The sequence below is a fragment of the Salvia hispanica genome, chromosome 4 (genome assembly GCF_023119035.1).
Source record: "Salvia hispanica cultivar TCC Black 2014 chromosome 4, UniMelb_Shisp_WGS_1.0, whole genome shotgun sequence".
In the NCBI taxonomy this organism is placed as follows: Eukaryota; Viridiplantae; Streptophyta; class Magnoliopsida; order Lamiales; family Lamiaceae; genus Salvia; species Salvia hispanica.
In genome coordinates, this window is record NC_062968.1 from 2,253,820 (window position 1) to 2,272,920 (window position 19,101).

The window sequence follows — 19,101 nt, forward strand, 5'->3', positions numbered from 1 at the left end:
TTAGACAAATCAAACTTTCATAAATTCAGAATATTAATTGTCATTGCAACTTAACCTAACCTAACTACACCCTGCACAGATTTGATTCATTTTAATTTCGATTTAAGCCTTTAAATTTGTAATGGATATCTCATCATTCATTGTGTTTATTGGGTAATAAATTTTGCACGCGGTTACAACTTGGTTAAGTAAGGGGACTAGTTATGAGTAGACCTACCCAAGGTTTACTCCTTTATTAACTTATTTTAAGGTTAAAACTACTATTGTTTCAGCCTCATATTATAAACTACTTGATTATATTACATTCTTATAACAAAATTTAATTTTTAGCATATAATTTACTGATACGACCAAGCATAATATCAATATATGTACTACTAATAAAAGATGTCTTAGTAAAAACATGCCATACCTTATCCAGTATCACACGCGCTTAATTACTATGTATATGTAACATATTGATATCTTGTTTAGTAAGGATAATATAAATACATGTAATAATATGCAATACTACTAGTATTTTATTTGGCATGATACATTAAAGTTGTAATAATATGCAATACTACTAGTATTTTATCTGGCATGATACATTAAAGTGAAAGGAGAGTATTATATTGCTAATCCAATACTTAATTGCTAACTATAACTAAATAATAATCGTTAGATATTCAAATCAAGGGCCTAGATCATCAACCTCGAAATGTCAATACGATTAAAAAAAACGTCAATAAGGGTATTAAGGTCAATTTATAACAAATTTGTTGTAACTAACTTTTGAAAAATATCCCGTAACTTTAAAACGCATATAACTTTCTCGATTTAAATTATTTTTTCGCACAACATATATCATATTAAATTATCCCGTAACTAACGACTTGCATATGCCCCGACGTCAAAATTTGAAAAAAAATTCAAATTTTTTAATTTTCGTACAGCACAAATGTCAACATAGTATATAAAATATGTCAATATAAGCAATGAGTTAACATTCTCAAAGCATTATGTTGATATTTTCGAAACACTATATTGACATTTTCATCCAAAACCCTAACTTGGTAGTTTTTTTTAAAAAAAAAATCAATTTAATTAAAAAAAATGAAAATTACATGTGGCAAATTTTAGACCACAAGTTTTCTAAAATCCTATGATCTTAAATTAGTCGTAAGTAACAATTAATTGATGAGTTAGCAATTGATCATTCTCCTTAAAGTGAAATACTCCCTCCGTCCCAGTTTTGGAGTCACATTTTGCCATAAAAGTCCGTCCCAGTTTTAGAGTCACATTTATAATTTTTCATATTTGGTCATACAATCTTACCCCATTATTCATCAAAATTAAATCAAAATGTCATTATCTATATTAAAATAAACCAAAACAAAAATAAAAAACCAATTAGTCAAAAAGTAACTCACTTTCAACCAACTCACTTTATTTATTACACACTTCACTATTTCACTTCATTAATTACACACTCCATCAATTCCTTAAAAGACATGCTATGACTAAATGTGAGTCCAAATGTGGGACGAGGGAGTATGAGTAAATTATTACAATTGCAATTTGTATCACTATGAGTAAATCTCAACGGTCAAAAGTGGCCCCAAAATATAGTGATTGAACACCCAATATTGAGCTGAACCGTCGTTGCCCATAAATCGACAGTTCAAAAGTGGCTAGTTTTCAGTATTATTCACTTTATTGTTGTGCCATTTTATTTAGGGAGATTTGTAGAGTGATCTATTTAAATAGTTGAAATTAATAATTAGGTCAACCACTTGCAGTAGAAACTAAAATACTCAAGTTGAACTTATACCTATTACAATTTTACTTATATTTTTCTTCAACTTAATTTTTCTATTTACTATTAACGATTTACGAGTTCATTATGTAAAATCCCTGCTTAAAACTTACTGTACTATAGTATTTTCTAGATTTGGAATGATTTCGTATGCATGACATAACTTCATATCACACGTTTTCACTTTTCAGTATGTTGGTAAACTTGGTAATTCAGAAATTATTTAGTGTGCTAGTAGACCTAATATAAACTTAGTCAATTCATTATAGTTTAGAAGAGACGAGCATTGTATTTTTTTGTATGTGTAATTTGAATTCTTATTATACGAAGTTTAGTAATCTTGGTATGGATATAATGCTAGTTTACCATGCAAATTTAATACTAAGCATAATACAATAAAAATTATCGAATGATATCTGTTGTTACTTGTTATATCGACCTGATAATAATTCCTTCAATTACTGGAAGAGGTGGTATTTTCTCTTTCCCCTCCAAATAATTAAAAATATACTTATTTTTTTTAGTATTATTTCTAGCATTTCCTATCTTTTTCTTTTTTTTTTTTAATTTCTTTCTTTTGGTTTAAAAAATGGTATATAAACCGTCGATTTTTTATAGTATTATTTCTTCCTACTTTTACAATTTTACCTAACACTACTACTAAGTACTCCACTAACTAACAATCGGCAATTCTAATATTTTCGCATATTTTTACTTGACTAATATTCACAACATCATTAAACTATGACATGCACATGCTAATTAATATTATGTTAATTAATGTTAATGTTAGTGTTGAAATGTTATACAAGTAACATATTTTTAAAATGTTGAATAAGAGTTGTTTGATAATGATGTCCATGAATGTTCAGTTGTGACAATAGAGAAATTTATGACTAAATATTTATTTATTACTCCACTTGAGAACGCCATTTATATAACAAATTTTTTAGTTGAGAACGCCATTGATATATTTATCTACCTCGTCATTAAAGATATTACGAGACCTCACGTTTTAAAAGAAGAAAGAATAAAATTAGAATAAATATTTCGTACATATTAAAAGGTTATAATATTACGAGAAAAATTACGACTTTGGTTGATATCTCTCTTTCTAAACTTTATAAATCATTCAGGAAAATTATTAAATTTTGATTTATTAACAATTTCAATAACAAATTATAGCAAACAAATCTAAACTTCATAATTTTTGCAACAACTCTTTAAATAATCCTATTAAAAAACAAGAGATGAGTAATTATTATTATCACTTCTCTAGCAATAATTAGAGCATTATTAACCCTGGCCCGGATCCAGGCCCTAAGTCCCATCCATGCCATTATTTTCTTCATTTTTAGGGTCAGGCCACAACTCCTATAACCTTGCAAGCCACATCCAGGCCCCAATAATTAAATTGTACTATTCAAAACTATAAGTTATTTTACTCGTAAAATATAAAATGTTGAACAATTAAAACATGAAAAATTCATTGTTCAGTCAAAAATAAAAGATTACAAATCCTGAAAATTAAAAATTACAAATCCTAGTAAATATAAATTACAAATCCTAGTAATAAAAATTACAAACCCTAGAAATTAAAAACTACAAACCCTAGAAATTATAAATAGATGTAGAATAAAGTGAGAAATTGATGGAAGAATGTTGAAAAAATGGTATATAAATAGTTAAAATTTTGAAAAAGAAAAAAAAAAAGCGGGATTCGGGTCCTGCCCGAACGCCCCATAACCCTAGGCCGGGCCGCAACTGGGCTCGCCCCCGGGACTCTCCCCCGTCCTCAGGCGCAGCCCAGGCCTCTCCACCGCCACCTCCAAGGCTACTGGGCCTTGGCCGGACCCTAGGTGCGGTACTGTCCCAATTTTTTTCAGCGTTAATAGTGTTCTAAAAGTCCATATTTGTTATTCAAGTCGTCCATCATTATGAGTCTTATTTTATTTTTACTATAAACAGTAAGTAGATCAAGTCACTATCATTCAATTGCATTACATTACAAAAATTAATACTCCATGTATGAAAGTGTGATTCAAATTTTATTACCTTTTCTAATTTACTTTTATTTATATTTCTTAGAATTCATGAAAAAAAAAAATGATTTTTATCCATGGACTGATATATCATAACTTTTGGTCAATTTCTAGTCTATTCTAAGACTTTTTAAATAGAATGTTAGTCCATCACTTTTGTATCTTTCCCTATATTCACACACGATTAATATTATGATGAAGTTTATTACGACTTTTGTTATACATATAATAATAATAATCTAGAAGTTTATTTATATAATAGTACTATAAAACAATACTCCCTCAGTTTCAAGGAAGATGACCTCTTTTTTGGGTGGCGCAGGATTTTATGTAACTTTATTTTGTGTGTTAAATGGAGAGAGTAAAGTAATAGAGATGGGATAAAGTAGAGATAAAGAGGTTTCCATTTTAAGTAATTGATCATTTTGATTGGGAAAACCAAACAGGAAAGTGGGTCATCTTTAATGGGACAGAGAGAGTATCAAATTTGTCTAGAAGTTAATCAAAAGCTTTGATTTAAATAATACTGTACTCACTAAATTTCATTGAAATTTAACCGTATGAATCAACTACAAGTCCATTTAATTTGGTGGTAGTTTTGAATATTAACAAGAAACTAATCAAAATTATGATTTAAGTACTTGGAGTTGTCGGCTTGTGCTGTAAAGTTGTAATTTAATAATGAGAAAGAGGCTAAATCCGAAATAACACACACATTCATGAATCATGCAAGAAATAAGAACACAAAAGAAAATGAGTTCAAATGTGTATGGCATTAAATAATTCGAGAAAATAACCCCATGGCCGTGTAGGGTAGGTATAGGATAGGACAGCTTTTGGTTAGACTATGACTGCACCTTCCCCCCTCTCTCTCTCTCTCTCTCTCTCTCTCCATTTTCACCTTTTTCTTTAATCTTGTCTCACGCATACTCACAGAGAGTGAGCTGAATCGTGGGGTGATTAATGGTATAAACCTGCTTTCTGAGGTTGAGAAGAACCTGATGCCCAAACCCCCCTTTTCTTGCTTTTCTCTCCCCTTCTTCACTTCCAATTTCAATTCTCTCTCTCTCTCTCTCTCCATTATACATCCGATAACCTCAATTTCACACCCGTTTTTCTTCACTTAGCAAAGAGTTTCAAAGCTAAAAAGGTGTGTATGGAAATATCCTGCTGTTTTTCTTTTCCGTGGTGGAGGGTTTGGAGCAAGATTTTCTTGATTTCTTCTGCTATTTTCAAGATTTTTTTGGTTGTATCCTCTCACATCTTCATCTTTGTCTCTTGAACTAAACCCCCATTTTCAATTTTTTGGTGGTAAATTGGTTGATATTTCTGTGATTTTATGATCTGTGAATAGAAATCTTTGACGGACTTTGCGCAAAGTCTTCCCTTTTGTGAAAGCAAGCCAGTAAATCTGGTCTTCCATCTTCTTTGAATGATGGTACTGTTCTCGATCGAATTAATTTTGTGATTTCGAATCCGAAATACAAATATCGCTTTCTTGAAATTGGGTTTTGGGAGTGCGTAAGCGCTTAGTTGTCTGCCATCGACGAAATTTGTGTACTTTGCCTTGGTTTGCCCACATAAAATGACGATTGATTAGGGTCTTATCTCTACTTAATCCCCCCAAAATTGGGCCTTTTTCTTGCTCTCCCATGCCGCTCCAAATGTGTCTTAGATCACTCATTACGACCACATAAAATGACGTTGAAAGAAGGGGTCTAGAATCTACTGTTCCCGTCTGAAAACATTTCAAACTTGTGGTTCTTGTGTTGACGCGTTCTATTTGTGTGTAATCCTTGCAGGGTTGATGGATTAATTGGAAAAGTTGAGATCTTTTTTCTTTAGGTGAGGTGGGGTTTGTTTAATTCTGCGGTGGTGGGGTAGCGGAGGCGCGGCCTACTGTTGTTATATATATCCGGCGTTTTTGGGGAGGGGAAGAAGTTCTTGTGACTGTTTTGGCTAAACAGCACAAGGAGGAAGACAAGGATAGCAGCAGATGTTATCCACTGAAAACCCTCCTTCAGATCTCTGTGAAATCCCTCAACTGAAAAGTGGTGATGATGGCAGTTGTGAGAGTAATCAGCAGCAGCAGCTGCTTGGGGTAGATCTGTTGAAGTCAGGCCTTGATGACAAAAACCCACTTCCCAACTTCTCCATAAGGTAAAAAAAACACTCTCTTTTTAACCTGTTGTAAAGTCCTCCTCTCTCATGGTCATGTAATTTCTTGGGGCCTCCTTGATTGGTCAGATCCAACCAGTATCTGATGATCTGGTTGTGAGATATAGATTTGTTTCTTTGCTGTGGCCTTTGAATCCTCTGTCAAGAGCTCTTTTTTTAGTGGTGTTTATGTTTGCTAAATATAGGCCTTTGTTGTTCAGTTTGGGTGATTTGATGGTCTCTTCTCTGATGCAAATTGTTGCTGATTTTTTTTTGGTTTTAGTGTTGAAGTCTTGACTGTTTTGCTGCAGGGATTATGTATTCAATACAAGAGGCAAAGAAATCAAGAATAACTGGCCATTCTCTCAGAAGAATTTGCAGCTTTGTTTGAAGCATGGAGTGAAGGATGTATTGCCTCCTTTCCAGCCTCTGAGAAACCCATCTCAAAGTGTAGTTGATAGTTTGAGGTATTCTGATGTGAAATTTCCCGAGTCGAAAGGCTGCGGTGTTTGCAAACGGCCAGCTCTTAACGTTGACAACGTGAACCCGAGTGAATGTGAAGAGGATAAAGAATTTCCATCAATTCGAGAGTCCAAGAAGGCTGAAATCAATATTCAAAGCCCAGTTAAGAAGTGCAGATTGATTGTTGAACAAAGAGCAAACGGAGATACTGCTGTGGTTTCGGAAACAATGACTTCGAAAGTGTGCCCAGTGTGCAAGACATTCTCATCGTCTTCTAACACCACTTTGAATGCCCACATAGACCAATGCCTTTCTGGAGAGTCAACAATCGAATGGACAGCAAATCCCAAAGTGAACAAACATAGAATAAAACCACGGAAAACAAGATTGATGGTCGACATATATGAAACAGCGCTACGCTGTACCTTGGAGGATCTTGATAAAAGAAATGGAACAAGTTGGGCTTCGAATACGGGCCTTCACCCTCAGGATCCGGAGGTGTCGATTGAGGAGGAGGAGATGAATAAAACATGTTCTCCACTGGATTTTGAAGACATCAACTGTGAAGGCGGTGCTGTATATATCGACTCATGTGGCACTAAACTTCGAATTCTATCAAAGCTCAACCATCCATCTTCAAAGTCGAATGTTAATGGTTCCGGAGCATGCACGTTGGTCAAAAGAGATAAAGGAATCCAATTGCATTTGACTAAGAAGAAGAAGAAGAAGCATACTGTCCAGAGACTTGAGGTTCAGAAGAACTCTCTTGATGGCCAAGGAAGTTGCTCCCCCATTCCCGATCAACTTCCAGACTGCCCTCCACATGGTCCTAAAACTTACTACCCCATGCTTGAGGTATGCCATGTCTTCACTTTCTTTTTATCTTCATCAGCAGTACTCTAGTTGAATGCTCATTATATTGTCTGCCTTATATTCCACGAGTCGATAGAAAGATTTCTTTGGGAAAAGCTGAGAAATTAGCTTCTAAATATTTGTTTCAAGCTAATATGGAGATCTGTTGCTTAGCATTTTCATCTTATATCTAACTATTTGTCTATATTCATTCTATATAATCATGATTTTGTGGAGTCAGGCTCGTGACATTTAGTATGTAACGAATGCTTAATATGTTTGTTATCTCTTCTTTGAAGTCTCCCCCGTGTTGTTCACAGATTAATGATGGTCAAACGAAGGTTCATCCCTCTGAAAGTCACGAGGAGGACAATCCTACAAAGTCCCCTACAGCCTCTGATCATATGAAGTTTAATGATTTTGGAATGATTAAAGGGTGGGTACGCTCCAAGCGTACTGGTCTTAAAAAGAAGAACAATCTTGAACTAGAAATTCAGCATCCAGATAAAAGTTTGAAGAACTTGCAAGTAAAAAGTGTTTCATTACTTGGTGATAGAGGAAATAGTGCCCCAATATCCCCGATTTCATCCAATGAAAATCCCGTGTTACCTCCTGAAGGCCTCAAAAGAAAGGAGAACCCATGCAGATCTCTTGAAGGAGTCCACGAACTGCCTTGTTTAAGAAAGGGACCCGGATTTTCTTCGTTGAGATCTGAACACAGAACTGTAAAGAAGAATCATTTGGCGTCCAAATTTAATGTTAAGCAGTCAAGAAAAGACATCTCATCAGGTCATGAGCGGCTTTTGGATCCTCCAAATCGTGCAGAAAATCCGGCCCCTTCTCGCAGTAATAAGAGAATCGGGAGCAGCAGTCTGACGTTGAAAAATGTTAGCTCTTTTGGAGGCTCAAGCATCTCCCACCATCGTACTTTTTCTAATGAAGGTGTGATAGCTACTCCCAAAAAAAGGTCGTTGGGCCATGCAATATCACCTGGAGGTAGGAAATTTTCGTCTTTGAGGACAATGCTGTTGTCTGTTAAGCATCTATCTGGTGAGGAACCGAAGAAGAACTTAGGGAAAGATCTTTCAAGTTTCAAGAACCCTTGGATGCATTGCACATCACGATCAGATGATGAGGCAGTAGTCTCACAACCTACATATCATGTAGAAGATAATCTTGTAGTGAAAAAGAACCGTGGTGAGCCTTTGAGAAATAGAACTGGGGTTTTGAAACTTCATAAGAGGATAGGGAGATTTGTGAACACAAGTGAAGGAGACATGACGTCTAAGGGTTCAGAAACATCGCACGAGTCTGATAGTGATAATGTTGGGAACAAAATTGATTCTTTTATGGCTGGCAGTGTTCCTATTGATAGTGTCTTGGGAGAAGAGGTTGAAATGATGGATGATTTTGTTTGTGAACCAGCTGAAACTGATGGAGAAGATTTTGTTTCCTTTAACAAATCACTGGATTCTGCATTTCCTGTTGGATCCGTTTCACAATATTATAGCAAAGCATATGATGGACATTGCCCGACTGAGCTAGTGTTCCATTCTGACCGAGAGATGTTTCGTGCAGACAATGCCGGTGAAAACTTGGTTACTCCTGATAGTCATGAAATGTCAGAAATGGATGGTGATGAAGCTCAAGGAAACTACTTTGTTGATGTCGATCCAATTCCCATACCGGGACCACCAGGCTCGTTTTTGCCGAGTCCTGGGCGTATGGGCTCGGAAGAACTATTGGGACTTTCATCATTGACCACTTGTCGGATACAATCTTCTGATGGTGGGCATGAAGTTGTTGATATGGATTCATCGGATTCTCCCATTTCTGCAATGTCAACAGTGTCGAATTCCATTGCGGGAAGATCTAGTTCGATATCCACCACTAACTTAACTGCACAATCACACTTCACAGCAGAGAGGAACAATCCTGTTGTCGAAGGTTTTCCTCCCTTTGAGCAGATTGCTTGTGTAGAAAAAGAGCCTAACCATGTCAAGATGAGTTATGAAGTCCAGAATATCCAACCATGTTGTTGCTCTAGGAAGGATGCCTCGCTGCAAGGTGGTTCTTTGAATTATCAAGAATCACAAATTTTAAGGCGACGGGCTGTGACTCCACTCTCAGCTATTCCCCAGGAGAAGAAGATAACCAAGAATGAAATCTGCTTCATCGACTTAACTGCAGAAACACTCTCTGAGAAGGAGCCGACGAATTCAGCCTTAGGTCATGTTCCTCATAATCCCGAGGCAATGTTCCGAGATATTGAGTTTCCAAGCCCTTCTACTTCAAATCCTGTCCTGAGACTGATGGGGAAGAACTTAATGGTTGTGAATAAAGAGGATAATCTGCCTAGCCAGTCGAGCACGATGATAGAGCATCCCGGTGTGAGGTTATGTGCTGAAAATGGCAGACATAACCAGAATGAGCCCAACTCCTTTCATCATATGCTATCTCAAGGTCCTTCTTACATGCCTGCACACCACTCAGACTACAATCCTTCTGATCCTTTCAAGATTCCTCCTAACTATAGGCCACCTTGTCATCCGCCAACGACAATGAATCCGAGTGTGAAACCCACTTCTGCTCCGGGATATCACGAATATGGTAATGGGTTCAGTTTGATCAGCCCTGACACCCGCACAACAGCGTATGATAGCGAGTGGGCACTCAGAAGGAAGATTCTTCTGGTGGCGGATGCAAGGAAATAATCATCATCATCGATGACTCACCAGAGAGCGAAGAGGTGCTTGACGAACATGGAATCAGTGCCGTTGCCAGGTTCTCGTGATGACCGGTTAAGCGACTTTGTTTTGCATCGAAATGTGGCATCTGATGGCTTGAGTTTTCATATTTGAAAGGGGCAAGATAATATATAGAGTCTGATGAAGGTTATGATGAGAGATGAGTGTTGATCTTGTATACCGAGTTGCATTAAGATAACTCTTTTTGTGTGTAAAAGGAAAGGATCTTTCTTTGAATAATAAGTTGAATTAAGATGGTAGTAACTGTTTTTGTATGTTTGCTTGTAGTAGAATGCATTAGGATAGATCACTTTGTTTTAATCCACATATAAAGGTAAAAATATGCATGGCAAATTCATGGTTGATATAGATAAATACTCCCTCCGTCCCCGATAATTCAATTCAGTATTTCATTTCGGGCCGTCCTACATAATTTGTCCCACTTCACTTTTACCATTTTTGGTAGTGGACCTCATATTCCACTAACTTATTCATACTCACATTTTATTATAAAATTAATACTTTAAAAGTAGGACACACATCCAATCAACTTTTTCAACTCACTTTTCATTAGATTTCTTAAAATTCGTGTTGGGTCAAAGTGTCCCAAATTATCTGGGACGGAAGGAGTAGCATGGTATGGTGTGAAGAAAGTAAAAATATTAAAGTGAATTTAATTAAATAAACATAAGTTGATTATGTTGGGGTTTGGTGATGGAATGTGTATCAGTGTATGGACATGTTGAAAGGTGGACAGCTAGCTACTCTACTCCATAGTAGTGATAAATGAATAATGAGAATAATAAATTAAAAGATAATGCTACTAATAATAATGATATATAATCGTTTCAGATCGCATACGTTGATAAGTTGTCTCCCATTTATTCATCTTTTGCTAATATTCATAGATCACTAACTTAGTCTCTCAAATAATTATTACTCCTATTCTCTTTTGAGGATTCGCTTCAAAATATTCTTAGGTTATTTATCATGTACATACACCCATATGCAATAATATGGACGAAGAAAGGAACAGAGATAGCATGCATGACATGACAAAAATGAGGTAGAGCAGTTATAGAAGTGGAATTTTATTCACAACTTCACTTTATTCTTTCAATATTAAATAACTAAACACCACTTTATTTCACTAACATTTTTGGAGTATTACTACATTTTCTTACAAAATTGAAGCTTCTGATCAATCAATCTCTTTTCTCATTCCACTCACATTTCATTTAAAACTAATATATACAAGTGGGACCTCTATTCCAGTAACTTTTTTCCACTCACTTTTTTTAACATTTCTTAAAACTCGTGTCGCCCATAAATGGAACTCCTAAGAGCATCCGCAATGGTGCTTAGGCCAGCAATAGGCCAGCCATTCTCTCTCCCTGCCACGTCAGCAGCACTAAAAAAACCACCTGCCACATCAGCTATAGGCCAGCCATAGGCCAGCCGCAATAAAAACAATTCAAAATATACTACATTTACGTAATTAAAATTACGATTAAATTACCGAATTAAATTTACGAGACATATACGGGAAAAATTCATTAATTTTATTTAAATAAAAAAAGTCAAAGTACATTAACTAAAATCATAAAAATAACATAATAAAAAAAAACCTGGCTTCCCACACATCGGTGCCACCTTGAATCATATAGGTCTCGCTGACCGACGCTATTACATGTTTCTGTTTTAAGTCTTAATTTTGTAACGGAGGAAGTAAATAGTAACTAATCAACACTTTATTTTACAAACATTTTAGGAGCATTACTACATTTTCTTACAAAATTGAAGCTTCTGCCGAAGTTTGACCAATCAATCTCTTTTCCAATTACCAAACGACCACCGCATCTGCGGCCAACACCGCAGTCCCGATATCCGGCATTGACATCATTTTTCGATTAACAATGTGTTGACATTTTCTTTCAACATTATTTATCGCCCGTTAACATAAAATTTTGAAATCTATCCATTTAAAATCTAAATTATAGGGTTGGGTTTGTTGAACTTGAAAAGATGCCGTACATAATATATAGTTGATATAATATTGAATTACATGATTACCTATGTATAATAATGTGTATATAGTAAAAATTTGTCGAATCAAGAAAGAATTATATTTGAGTTATTTCAATATTATTACTATAATCCACTCTTTTATTTCAGAGAATGAATATGAATAAAAAAGGGCTGTAAATTGGGGCCCATAAACGTGGGCAACACTTGTGCCTACTGTGCACTGTACACCTCGTCGCATACGATCCGCTCTCCAAATCTAACCCCAACAAAACTGAACCATCATCTGCCGGAGTTTGACCAATCAATCTCTTCTCCGATTCCCCAAAATGACCTCCGCCGCCGCGGCGACCTACACCACAATCCCGATCTCCGCCATCGACGTCATTTTCCGATCCACGCAGAACCTCTCCGCCTCCCTCTCCCGCTGCCGCCCCTGGTCGGAGTTCCTCGCCACCGTCTCCGCCCTCGACCTCCCCCCCTCCCTCTCCGCCGCCTCCGTCCGGTTCCGCCGCAACGCCGCCTACTTCTCCCCCAACTACGCCGTCGTCGTGACCGCCTGCGCCGCCGTATCGCTGATCACCACGCCGATCGCGCTGATTCTTCTCGGCTTCGTGCTGTTCCTGTGGCTGATCCTCCACTTTTTCCGAGAGGATCCGCTGCTGGTTGGGGGGCACCACGTCAGCGATTGGGCTGTGATCGCTGGCCTCGCGATGCTGTCGATTTTGGCTCTGTATATCACCGGGCCGCTGCATAATCTGTCGATTGGAATTATCGCGGGGCTGCTGATCGCCGTCGTCCACGGCGTGTTGAGGAATCCGGAAGGGCTTTTCCTCGACGAGAACGACGCCGTTTCCACCGGTTTGATCGCGTCTCACTCTACTAATCGGAGTGGTGGAGCTTCGTTCACTCCGCCTGTGTGAATAACAATCGAATCTTCTTCTGTTTTTTTTTCAATTTTTTTTTATATTTTTCCTTTTAAATTGATTTTTTGTGTTTGTCTGGTGTGATTCTTTGATCGAAAATGGTGAGGTTAATTTTGTGTTTTTGTATTCTGGTAAATTATTGATTACAAACAATTATTTGGGGGTATTGTCTGCTGCATTATTTGATTTTAATAATTTCTCGGAACAATGACAGATTCAGGTAGAGTTAGGGGTATGACTTGACGGACCTATGGTTGGTCTATGAAGAAGGATAAGTTTCATTGAATTCGATTTTTAGAGTCTCCGTCAATCTTAATGTACAACAACTCTCTTATGTCCGGTGTTGGCAATGACCTTCTTTGTCCCTCTCTTTGGAAACCCCGGGGGGACTTTCCGTCCCCTCCGGGAATGCCCACCACGATTTTATGGGCCCCATTCGCCCCCGGGATCCCCCGGCGACCAAAAACTGGGCCGCCGGGGGCCGGGGGATTTGGTGGAAAACGCCAAACCGGGGCCCCGGGAGCGGGGGGGAAAAGGCGCGGGTTGGTTTTTCCGGCGAGGGGTTCCCGATAAAGGGGAAGCGGGAAAGGACTCTTCCCCAAAGCGGCGCCCCGGCTGGGCGGACCGTCCAACGCGGGGCGGCTGGGGCGAGATAATTCAAGCGGATTGCCCCCAAACGAGAAAGCGCCTCAATGAAGGACCATGGGGGGCGGCGTCCGCCCCGGGGGGGAGCCCCTCGAGGTCGGGCCCCAACGGTTTTTATTCCTTGATGACTCACGAGTGGCAAAACCACATGGTCGAGATGGGGCCATCCGGATGTATAGGCGTCCCACGAAGGGCCAGTATTGGGCATCATCACTTCTATAAATACCAAATCATTCCCACAAATTATCCGCCATAAAAAATACTCTCTATTCTCACTCAAATTTTTTTAATGGTGTGTTTTTTATATTTTTTTATGATTTTAAATATGTATTTTTAATTTTTTTTAGAATTTTAATTATGTATTTTTTAATCTTTTAGGCTTTTAAATTGTAATTTTATTTTATTTAATGAAGTGTGTTTTTATTAATTGAATTTGTTGGAATTAAAAATAAAAAATGAAATTCAATGAATAGTTAAGGGATGAGATGATTAAGAGATGGAGGAATGCAGGTGCTGTCTCTTAGTTAAGAGATGAGGTGAAAAGTATAGTGATGCCTATAAATAGTGCAGAAATGAGATTGTTAAGAGACGGATAAAAGAAAGAGATGCAAATGACCTAATAGCCGAGCCACACAATTAAAATAATAATTAATTATAGTACATTCGATCCAATTCAAATAAAATAAAATAAAAAAGCAACTTTGGAAAATATTGATCTTGTCAGATGTATTAATATTATTAAAATAGAAAATAGTCAGGTCATGAGGTGGGGTGGGCCCAAGCCCACGTTGATTCCACCGAATTCATCTTCCAACTGTTCTTTTTTTCTTGATTTTTTTTATTATTATTAAGAATAAGAATATGAGGATTAAAATTTCCTGATCTAAATCCATCGATCTCCGCATCTAGGGTTTCCATTTCTCCCCCAAATAATTTTCAACCTTTTTTTTTTAATTTATGGAGACCAAACCCAAGGTACGTTGTTAATCACACTTTACTTCCTCCAATTTCGTTTTGGCCCCATGAATTGTTTGTTTCTAGCTTCGGAATTCACTTCTGCTTCAATCAATCATTGCAATCAATATTCCGTTTGGGGATTGAATCATTGATTTTGAGGTCTTGGATAATCCCGTGAGCTGGAATGATGGTTGGTTGTTCTCGATCTTGATCTGGATCATCACTTTGGAGTGTCGTACTTGAGTAATGGTGTTTTCCAGCTGCGATTAGGCGATTTTCTTATATATGGAGAACGATTGTTTGGTTCGGGAATTAGTAGAGGATAATGAGGGAATTGCGAGTGATTTGATTTTGGATAAACTGGGGAGTGCGAGTGAATCTAAGGTTCAAGCTAATGGTTCTCATGGAGTGGGAAATAGCGATAGGGATGAGTTGAATCTGAAGGGAGCTGATGTGGAGCTGAAGCCTGATGTGTCGACTCCGACTCCTACGAGGAAAGGGTTTGGATTGAAGAAATGGAGGAGGATCAAGAGAGATGTTAACAGAGATGGGGATAGTGGCAGTGACGCTGTTGCTGTGGTGGCGCAGGACTCTCCGCGTGAGGTGTCGTCTAACCCTAGCAAACGGGTGCAGAAGAGCGAGGGCTCTGTTTCTTCCACGAATGCTGTGGTTAGGAATTTCGATGGTTCTGCGCTGCTTGATGAGTCGAGTTTGGGACTGAGTCCATCGTTTGCAGCTGGAACAGATTCTGAGAATAGTGAGGATCGGAGTAGCAAGTCCTCTACTGCAGCTAGTGCTCCAAGGATGAGGTATGAGATACCGGTGATTGGGGGATTTCCACGCGATAAGAGCAAGATAAGTAGTTACAATGGGAAGAATTTGACGCATGCTGTGCAGTATGGCCAGCATGGAAAAGGTCGGATTGAGGGCAGCAAGAAGGCTAGAGGAGAACGGGTCAAAATCGAGAAAGAAAACTCTCATTCCAGTGTGGAATCTGACTCGCGGAGCTCCACTTTTGTGTTTATGCAGGGAGCCTTCTCTTTGAATAATGGGAGACTGAGTGAAGGAATAAATGAGTATGATGGACAAAATGGCGACGAAGTTCAGGGCATTGAGAAGCACGTAAACGATGGAAATCAAAGTGTATATGGCAATGATAGTGGGAGGGGAGGGTTTGAGGACTTGTCACCTGAAGAAGGAAATGAGAATCATGGTCCCATAAGAGATAAGGATCCGCTATCTGAATCTATGCGCGCACTCCAATCTGCACAAGAAGCACTAGAAGCAGGTTTGCATTCTTTTCGATCACCCTGATAAATGATAATTCATTTTTGCAAGTTTTTCAAATCATATGCATTGAAAAAATGTTAGCTTTGTGCGATTAGTATTGTTGTTCTTTTCTGATCAGTTGTCATGGTGTATTATGATGCAGAGGTGCTTAAGTTTAAGGAAATTGGAAATGATGTATCAGTAGATGGTCCTGTTTCAGATTTATGCAATGAGTTCATAGATGTAGAGCAAAAACTTCAAGAAACAAGCGGTGAGGGCTCACAAAGCTTTTTGCGATTACAAAGAGAAACTAGTGATGTTGTAACCGAGCTGGAAGACCTCTTCAAGCAGAAGGTCGAAGCTGAACTAGAGTATTTGGTATTATCAAGAACGGTACAAAAGATGAGGGTTGCAGCTGTTGATCAAATTACTGTATTAGAAGAACAAAAGGCTCTGAGTTCAGTGCAGACGCAGGTACTTGACCAGCTCGGAGATGCTGAACACAAGGCTGCTTCGCTTAAGAAACAGGCTGACAAGTTGGAGAACTTCTGCGAAGAAATTGCAAGTGCGGACGAAATATTGAAGCTGCAGAAGGGGGCGTTTAAATACGGTTCTTGTTTCTTGATGCAACTAGTTTTGTTGTTCGTCATCTTGGGCGTATTTATACTCCAATTTTCGGGAGATTACGCGGAGGTTGTTCCCACCTAGTTCTAGTTCTAGTTCTAGAGCTCTTGACTTCCTTCCCTCCTTTTTTACCGGTGATGGCTACATCTTTTTCTTCCAGAAGTAGATGTGTAGATCAATCCCTTGAGTAAGCTCTCTTCTTATAAAGAAGTTCAATGTGTATTGCCCTGATTTTGCAGCCCTTTCTTTTTGTTTCTTCACTTTTTATGTAATAAAGATTATCCCTTTATACAAATTCAGGATATGAAGATGTTGATTGTTGATGAGAATGAATTTGTTTTGTGATGTATGTCAAATAGTTATAGTAAAAAATTGTAGTGTCGATTCTTTTGGTTCAACAGGAAAGATTGTGTTGGTTTAGACATAAAATCAGAAAGAAACTGGTTTTGTGATCAACTTGTCGGCGGTTATTACAAATAAAGATTGTTGGGGATCAATAATAATTTTCCATTTATCCTAATTATTTCGACGTATTTAATTAATAATGGTTTCTAATATTGTCACAAATAAGTATTTTCCACACGTGAGTTTTTCCTAAACATTCCCTCAAATTTTCAATTTTTTTCTTTTTATTCACAATAAATTTTACTGTCTAGCGACAACAATTTAAATCAATGGCTATATTATGTATATTTATTTATAGATATAAGTATTTTTCACATACTAATAGCATGGGGAGTGTTATATTGCTAACTAATAACTTAATTGTTAACTACAACTAAATAATAGTCATTAGATATTCAAATTAAGGGCTTAGATCATTAATCCCTAAATGTCAATACGATCAACGAAAAACGTCAATAAGGCCATAGGATTAATTCCAAAAAGGGGTATTAATGTCAATTAATTACATGTTTAGTTATAACTAACTTTTAAAAGAAATCCCAAAACTTTAAATTCATATAACATATATCAAATTAAAGATAATTTCATAAGGATTCCAACGATATCCGACATGCATATGTTCCGACGTCAAAATTTGAAAAAAAATTCAATAATTTTTAATTTTTTTCGTATAAAGCAGAAATGTCAACATACTATATAAAATATGTCAATATAATACATGTAGAATGTCAATATAAGCAATGTGTTAACATTATTAAAGCATTGTGTTGACATTCTCAATGCATTGTGTTGATATTTTCGTAACACTATATTGACATTTTCTTCCAAAACCCTAATTTGGAGTTTTTTTTTTTATCTTTTTCGATTTAATTAATAAAAATGAAAATTACACGTGACAAATTATAGACCACACGTTTTCTAAAATCATATGGCCTTAAATTAGTTGTAGTTAGCAATTAAATAATGAGTTAGCAATTGATCACTCCCCCTAGTAGTATTTACTAAAATTCACTCAATTTCCCAATTTTTTGTTTTTGTTCACAACAAATTTTACTGTCTGGTGTGGTGACACCAATCAAAACCAATGGCATGATTGGTCCATTCTTAAAGGCTATGATCTAATTTCCCTATTATTTGAGGTTCTGCTCAGTCATCAGTGCACCAAGGTGTATATCCCCGACATCCCTACCTAAGTATTGGCGACATCCAACTTTTCCGATGAGTTGTCCTTATGCAACATACGAAGTGGATTTGTGAAGGGAACGTCAAGCAAAGATTCGATCGTTAAAAAGAGCCAAAAAGCCAAGGCTATCGGGGAGAGAGTTGTTGAATCGCAGAATGTGGTTAGTCGGCATCCTACTGCGTACTATATTTGATCACATTTCACACACGACACATAACAAAAAAGTCTTTCCAGTATGTTAAACTTGGGTGAAAGTTCGAAACTGACAAGTGGTTGAGTGACCTAGAATTTGGTTGAAGCACACCTCAGTCAGCTAATACTCAACAAGCAAAGGCTCCAGGACCACCGGGACCACGGGTTGGAGCAAGGGGATGAAATTCTAGCTGAGTAGGCGTTGCCCGATTGGTGGTCCTAAGTTAGTAAAAGTCAATTGACAATCCAACTTTTTAAAAGTTTCGTGATATTATATGTCAATATCCCATAGTTGAAAACACGTTATAGTCAATGCAACATATCAAATTTCCAATATTTCAATTGGTAGTTTTTTTTAGGGATATTGGCATCTAATATCACGAAATTTCAAAAAGTTGAATTTTTCCCATGAACTTTAAAATTGGCAAATAATATCACGACTTTTACCCCATGTTTGTTTTTTTACATGAATGAAAAAATTCCCACAAATAATATTATGATACCGATTTTTTTTCATAATTTCTCGACAACAATTTTGAAAGTTTCAAGTTTTTCAATTTTTGAAGATAGTTTTTCTTGAAGCACACCCTCCAAAATTGTTCTTCAATCTATTAAAATAACATGAATTTTTTCATTCGTGGGAAAAAACAAACACGTGGTAAAGTTCGTGATATTATTTGCCAATTTTAAAGTTCGTTGGAAAAACCCAACTATTTGAAAGTTTCGTGATATTAGATGCCAATATCCCATCAAATAAATGGGGAAATTCATGGAAAGATAAAATAGGAAGCTGACACACTTGCTGCATTCAGCTATA

The 19,101-nt window shown here is 37.1% G+C and overlaps 3 protein-coding genes across 4 annotated transcripts; all 3 read left to right on the top strand.

Annotated features, from left to right (window-relative positions):
- Nucleotides 1-4,729: 4,729 nt before the first annotated feature.
- LOC125222182 lies at nucleotides 4,730-10,333 on the top strand. Of its 2 annotated transcripts, none has more exons than XM_048124670.1 (4): nucleotides 4,730-4,990; nucleotides 5,643-6,000; nucleotides 6,309-7,314; nucleotides 7,632-10,333. In XM_048124670.1, the coding sequence occupies exons 2-4, from the start codon at nucleotides 5,837-5,839 to the stop codon at nucleotides 10,023-10,025; spliced, it is 3,564 nt and encodes a 1,187-aa protein (XP_047980627.1). In that variant the 5' UTR covers nucleotides 4,730-4,990; nucleotides 5,643-5,836; the 3' UTR covers nucleotides 10,026-10,333. The 2 variants fall into 2 exon arrangements, with proteins under 2 accessions (XP_047980627.1, XP_047980628.1); XM_048124671.1 differs by lacking the exon at nucleotides 4,730-4,990 and adding an exon at nucleotides 5,043-5,278.
- Nucleotides 10,334-12,205: 1,872 nt separating this feature from the next.
- Nucleotides 12,206-13,175, top strand: LOC125220003 (PRA1 family protein G2). The gene has a single exon (XM_048122110.1). The coding sequence runs from the start codon at nucleotides 12,413-12,415 to the stop codon at nucleotides 13,004-13,006; it is 594 nt and encodes a 197-aa protein (XP_047978067.1). The 5' UTR covers nucleotides 12,206-12,412; the 3' UTR covers nucleotides 13,007-13,175.
- Nucleotides 13,176-14,533: 1,358 nt separating this feature from the next.
- On the top strand, nucleotides 14,534-16,833 carry LOC125222854 (WPP domain-interacting protein 2). The gene is made up of 2 exons (XM_048125698.1): nucleotides 14,534-15,899; nucleotides 16,044-16,833. The coding sequence occupies exons 1-2, from the start codon at nucleotides 14,897-14,899 to the stop codon at nucleotides 16,586-16,588; spliced, it is 1,548 nt and encodes a 515-aa protein (XP_047981655.1). The 5' UTR covers nucleotides 14,534-14,896; the 3' UTR covers nucleotides 16,589-16,833.
- The last annotated feature ends 2,268 nt before the right edge of the window (nucleotides 16,834-19,101 follow it).

What these genes read in the sequence shown, in the direction of transcription:
- LOC125222182 (XM_048124670.1), top strand. Translation starts at nt 5,837, where the DNA reads ATGTTATCCACTGAAAACCCTCCTTCAGATCTCTGTGAAATCCCTCAA. An exon ending in CTTCCCAACTTCTCCATAAG is followed by an intron (nt 6,001 to 6,308) that starts GTAAAAAAAACA and finishes GTTTTGCTGCAG; the next exon opens with GGATTATGTATTCAATACAA. An exon ending in CTTACTACCCCATGCTTGAG is followed by an intron (nt 7,315 to 7,631) that starts GTATGCCATGTC and finishes TGTTGTTCACAG; the next exon opens with ATTAATGATGGTCAAACGAA.
- LOC125220003 (XM_048122110.1), top strand. Translation starts at nt 12,413, where the DNA reads ATGACCTCCGCCGCCGCGGCGACCTACACCACAATCCCGATCTCCGCC.
- LOC125222854 (XM_048125698.1), top strand. Translation starts at nt 14,897, where the DNA reads ATGGAGAACGATTGTTTGGTTCGGGAATTAGTAGAGGATAATGAGGGA. An exon ending in ACAAGAAGCACTAGAAGCAG is followed by an intron (nt 15,900 to 16,043) that starts GTTTGCATTCTT and finishes ATTATGATGCAG; the next exon opens with AGGTGCTTAAGTTTAAGGAA.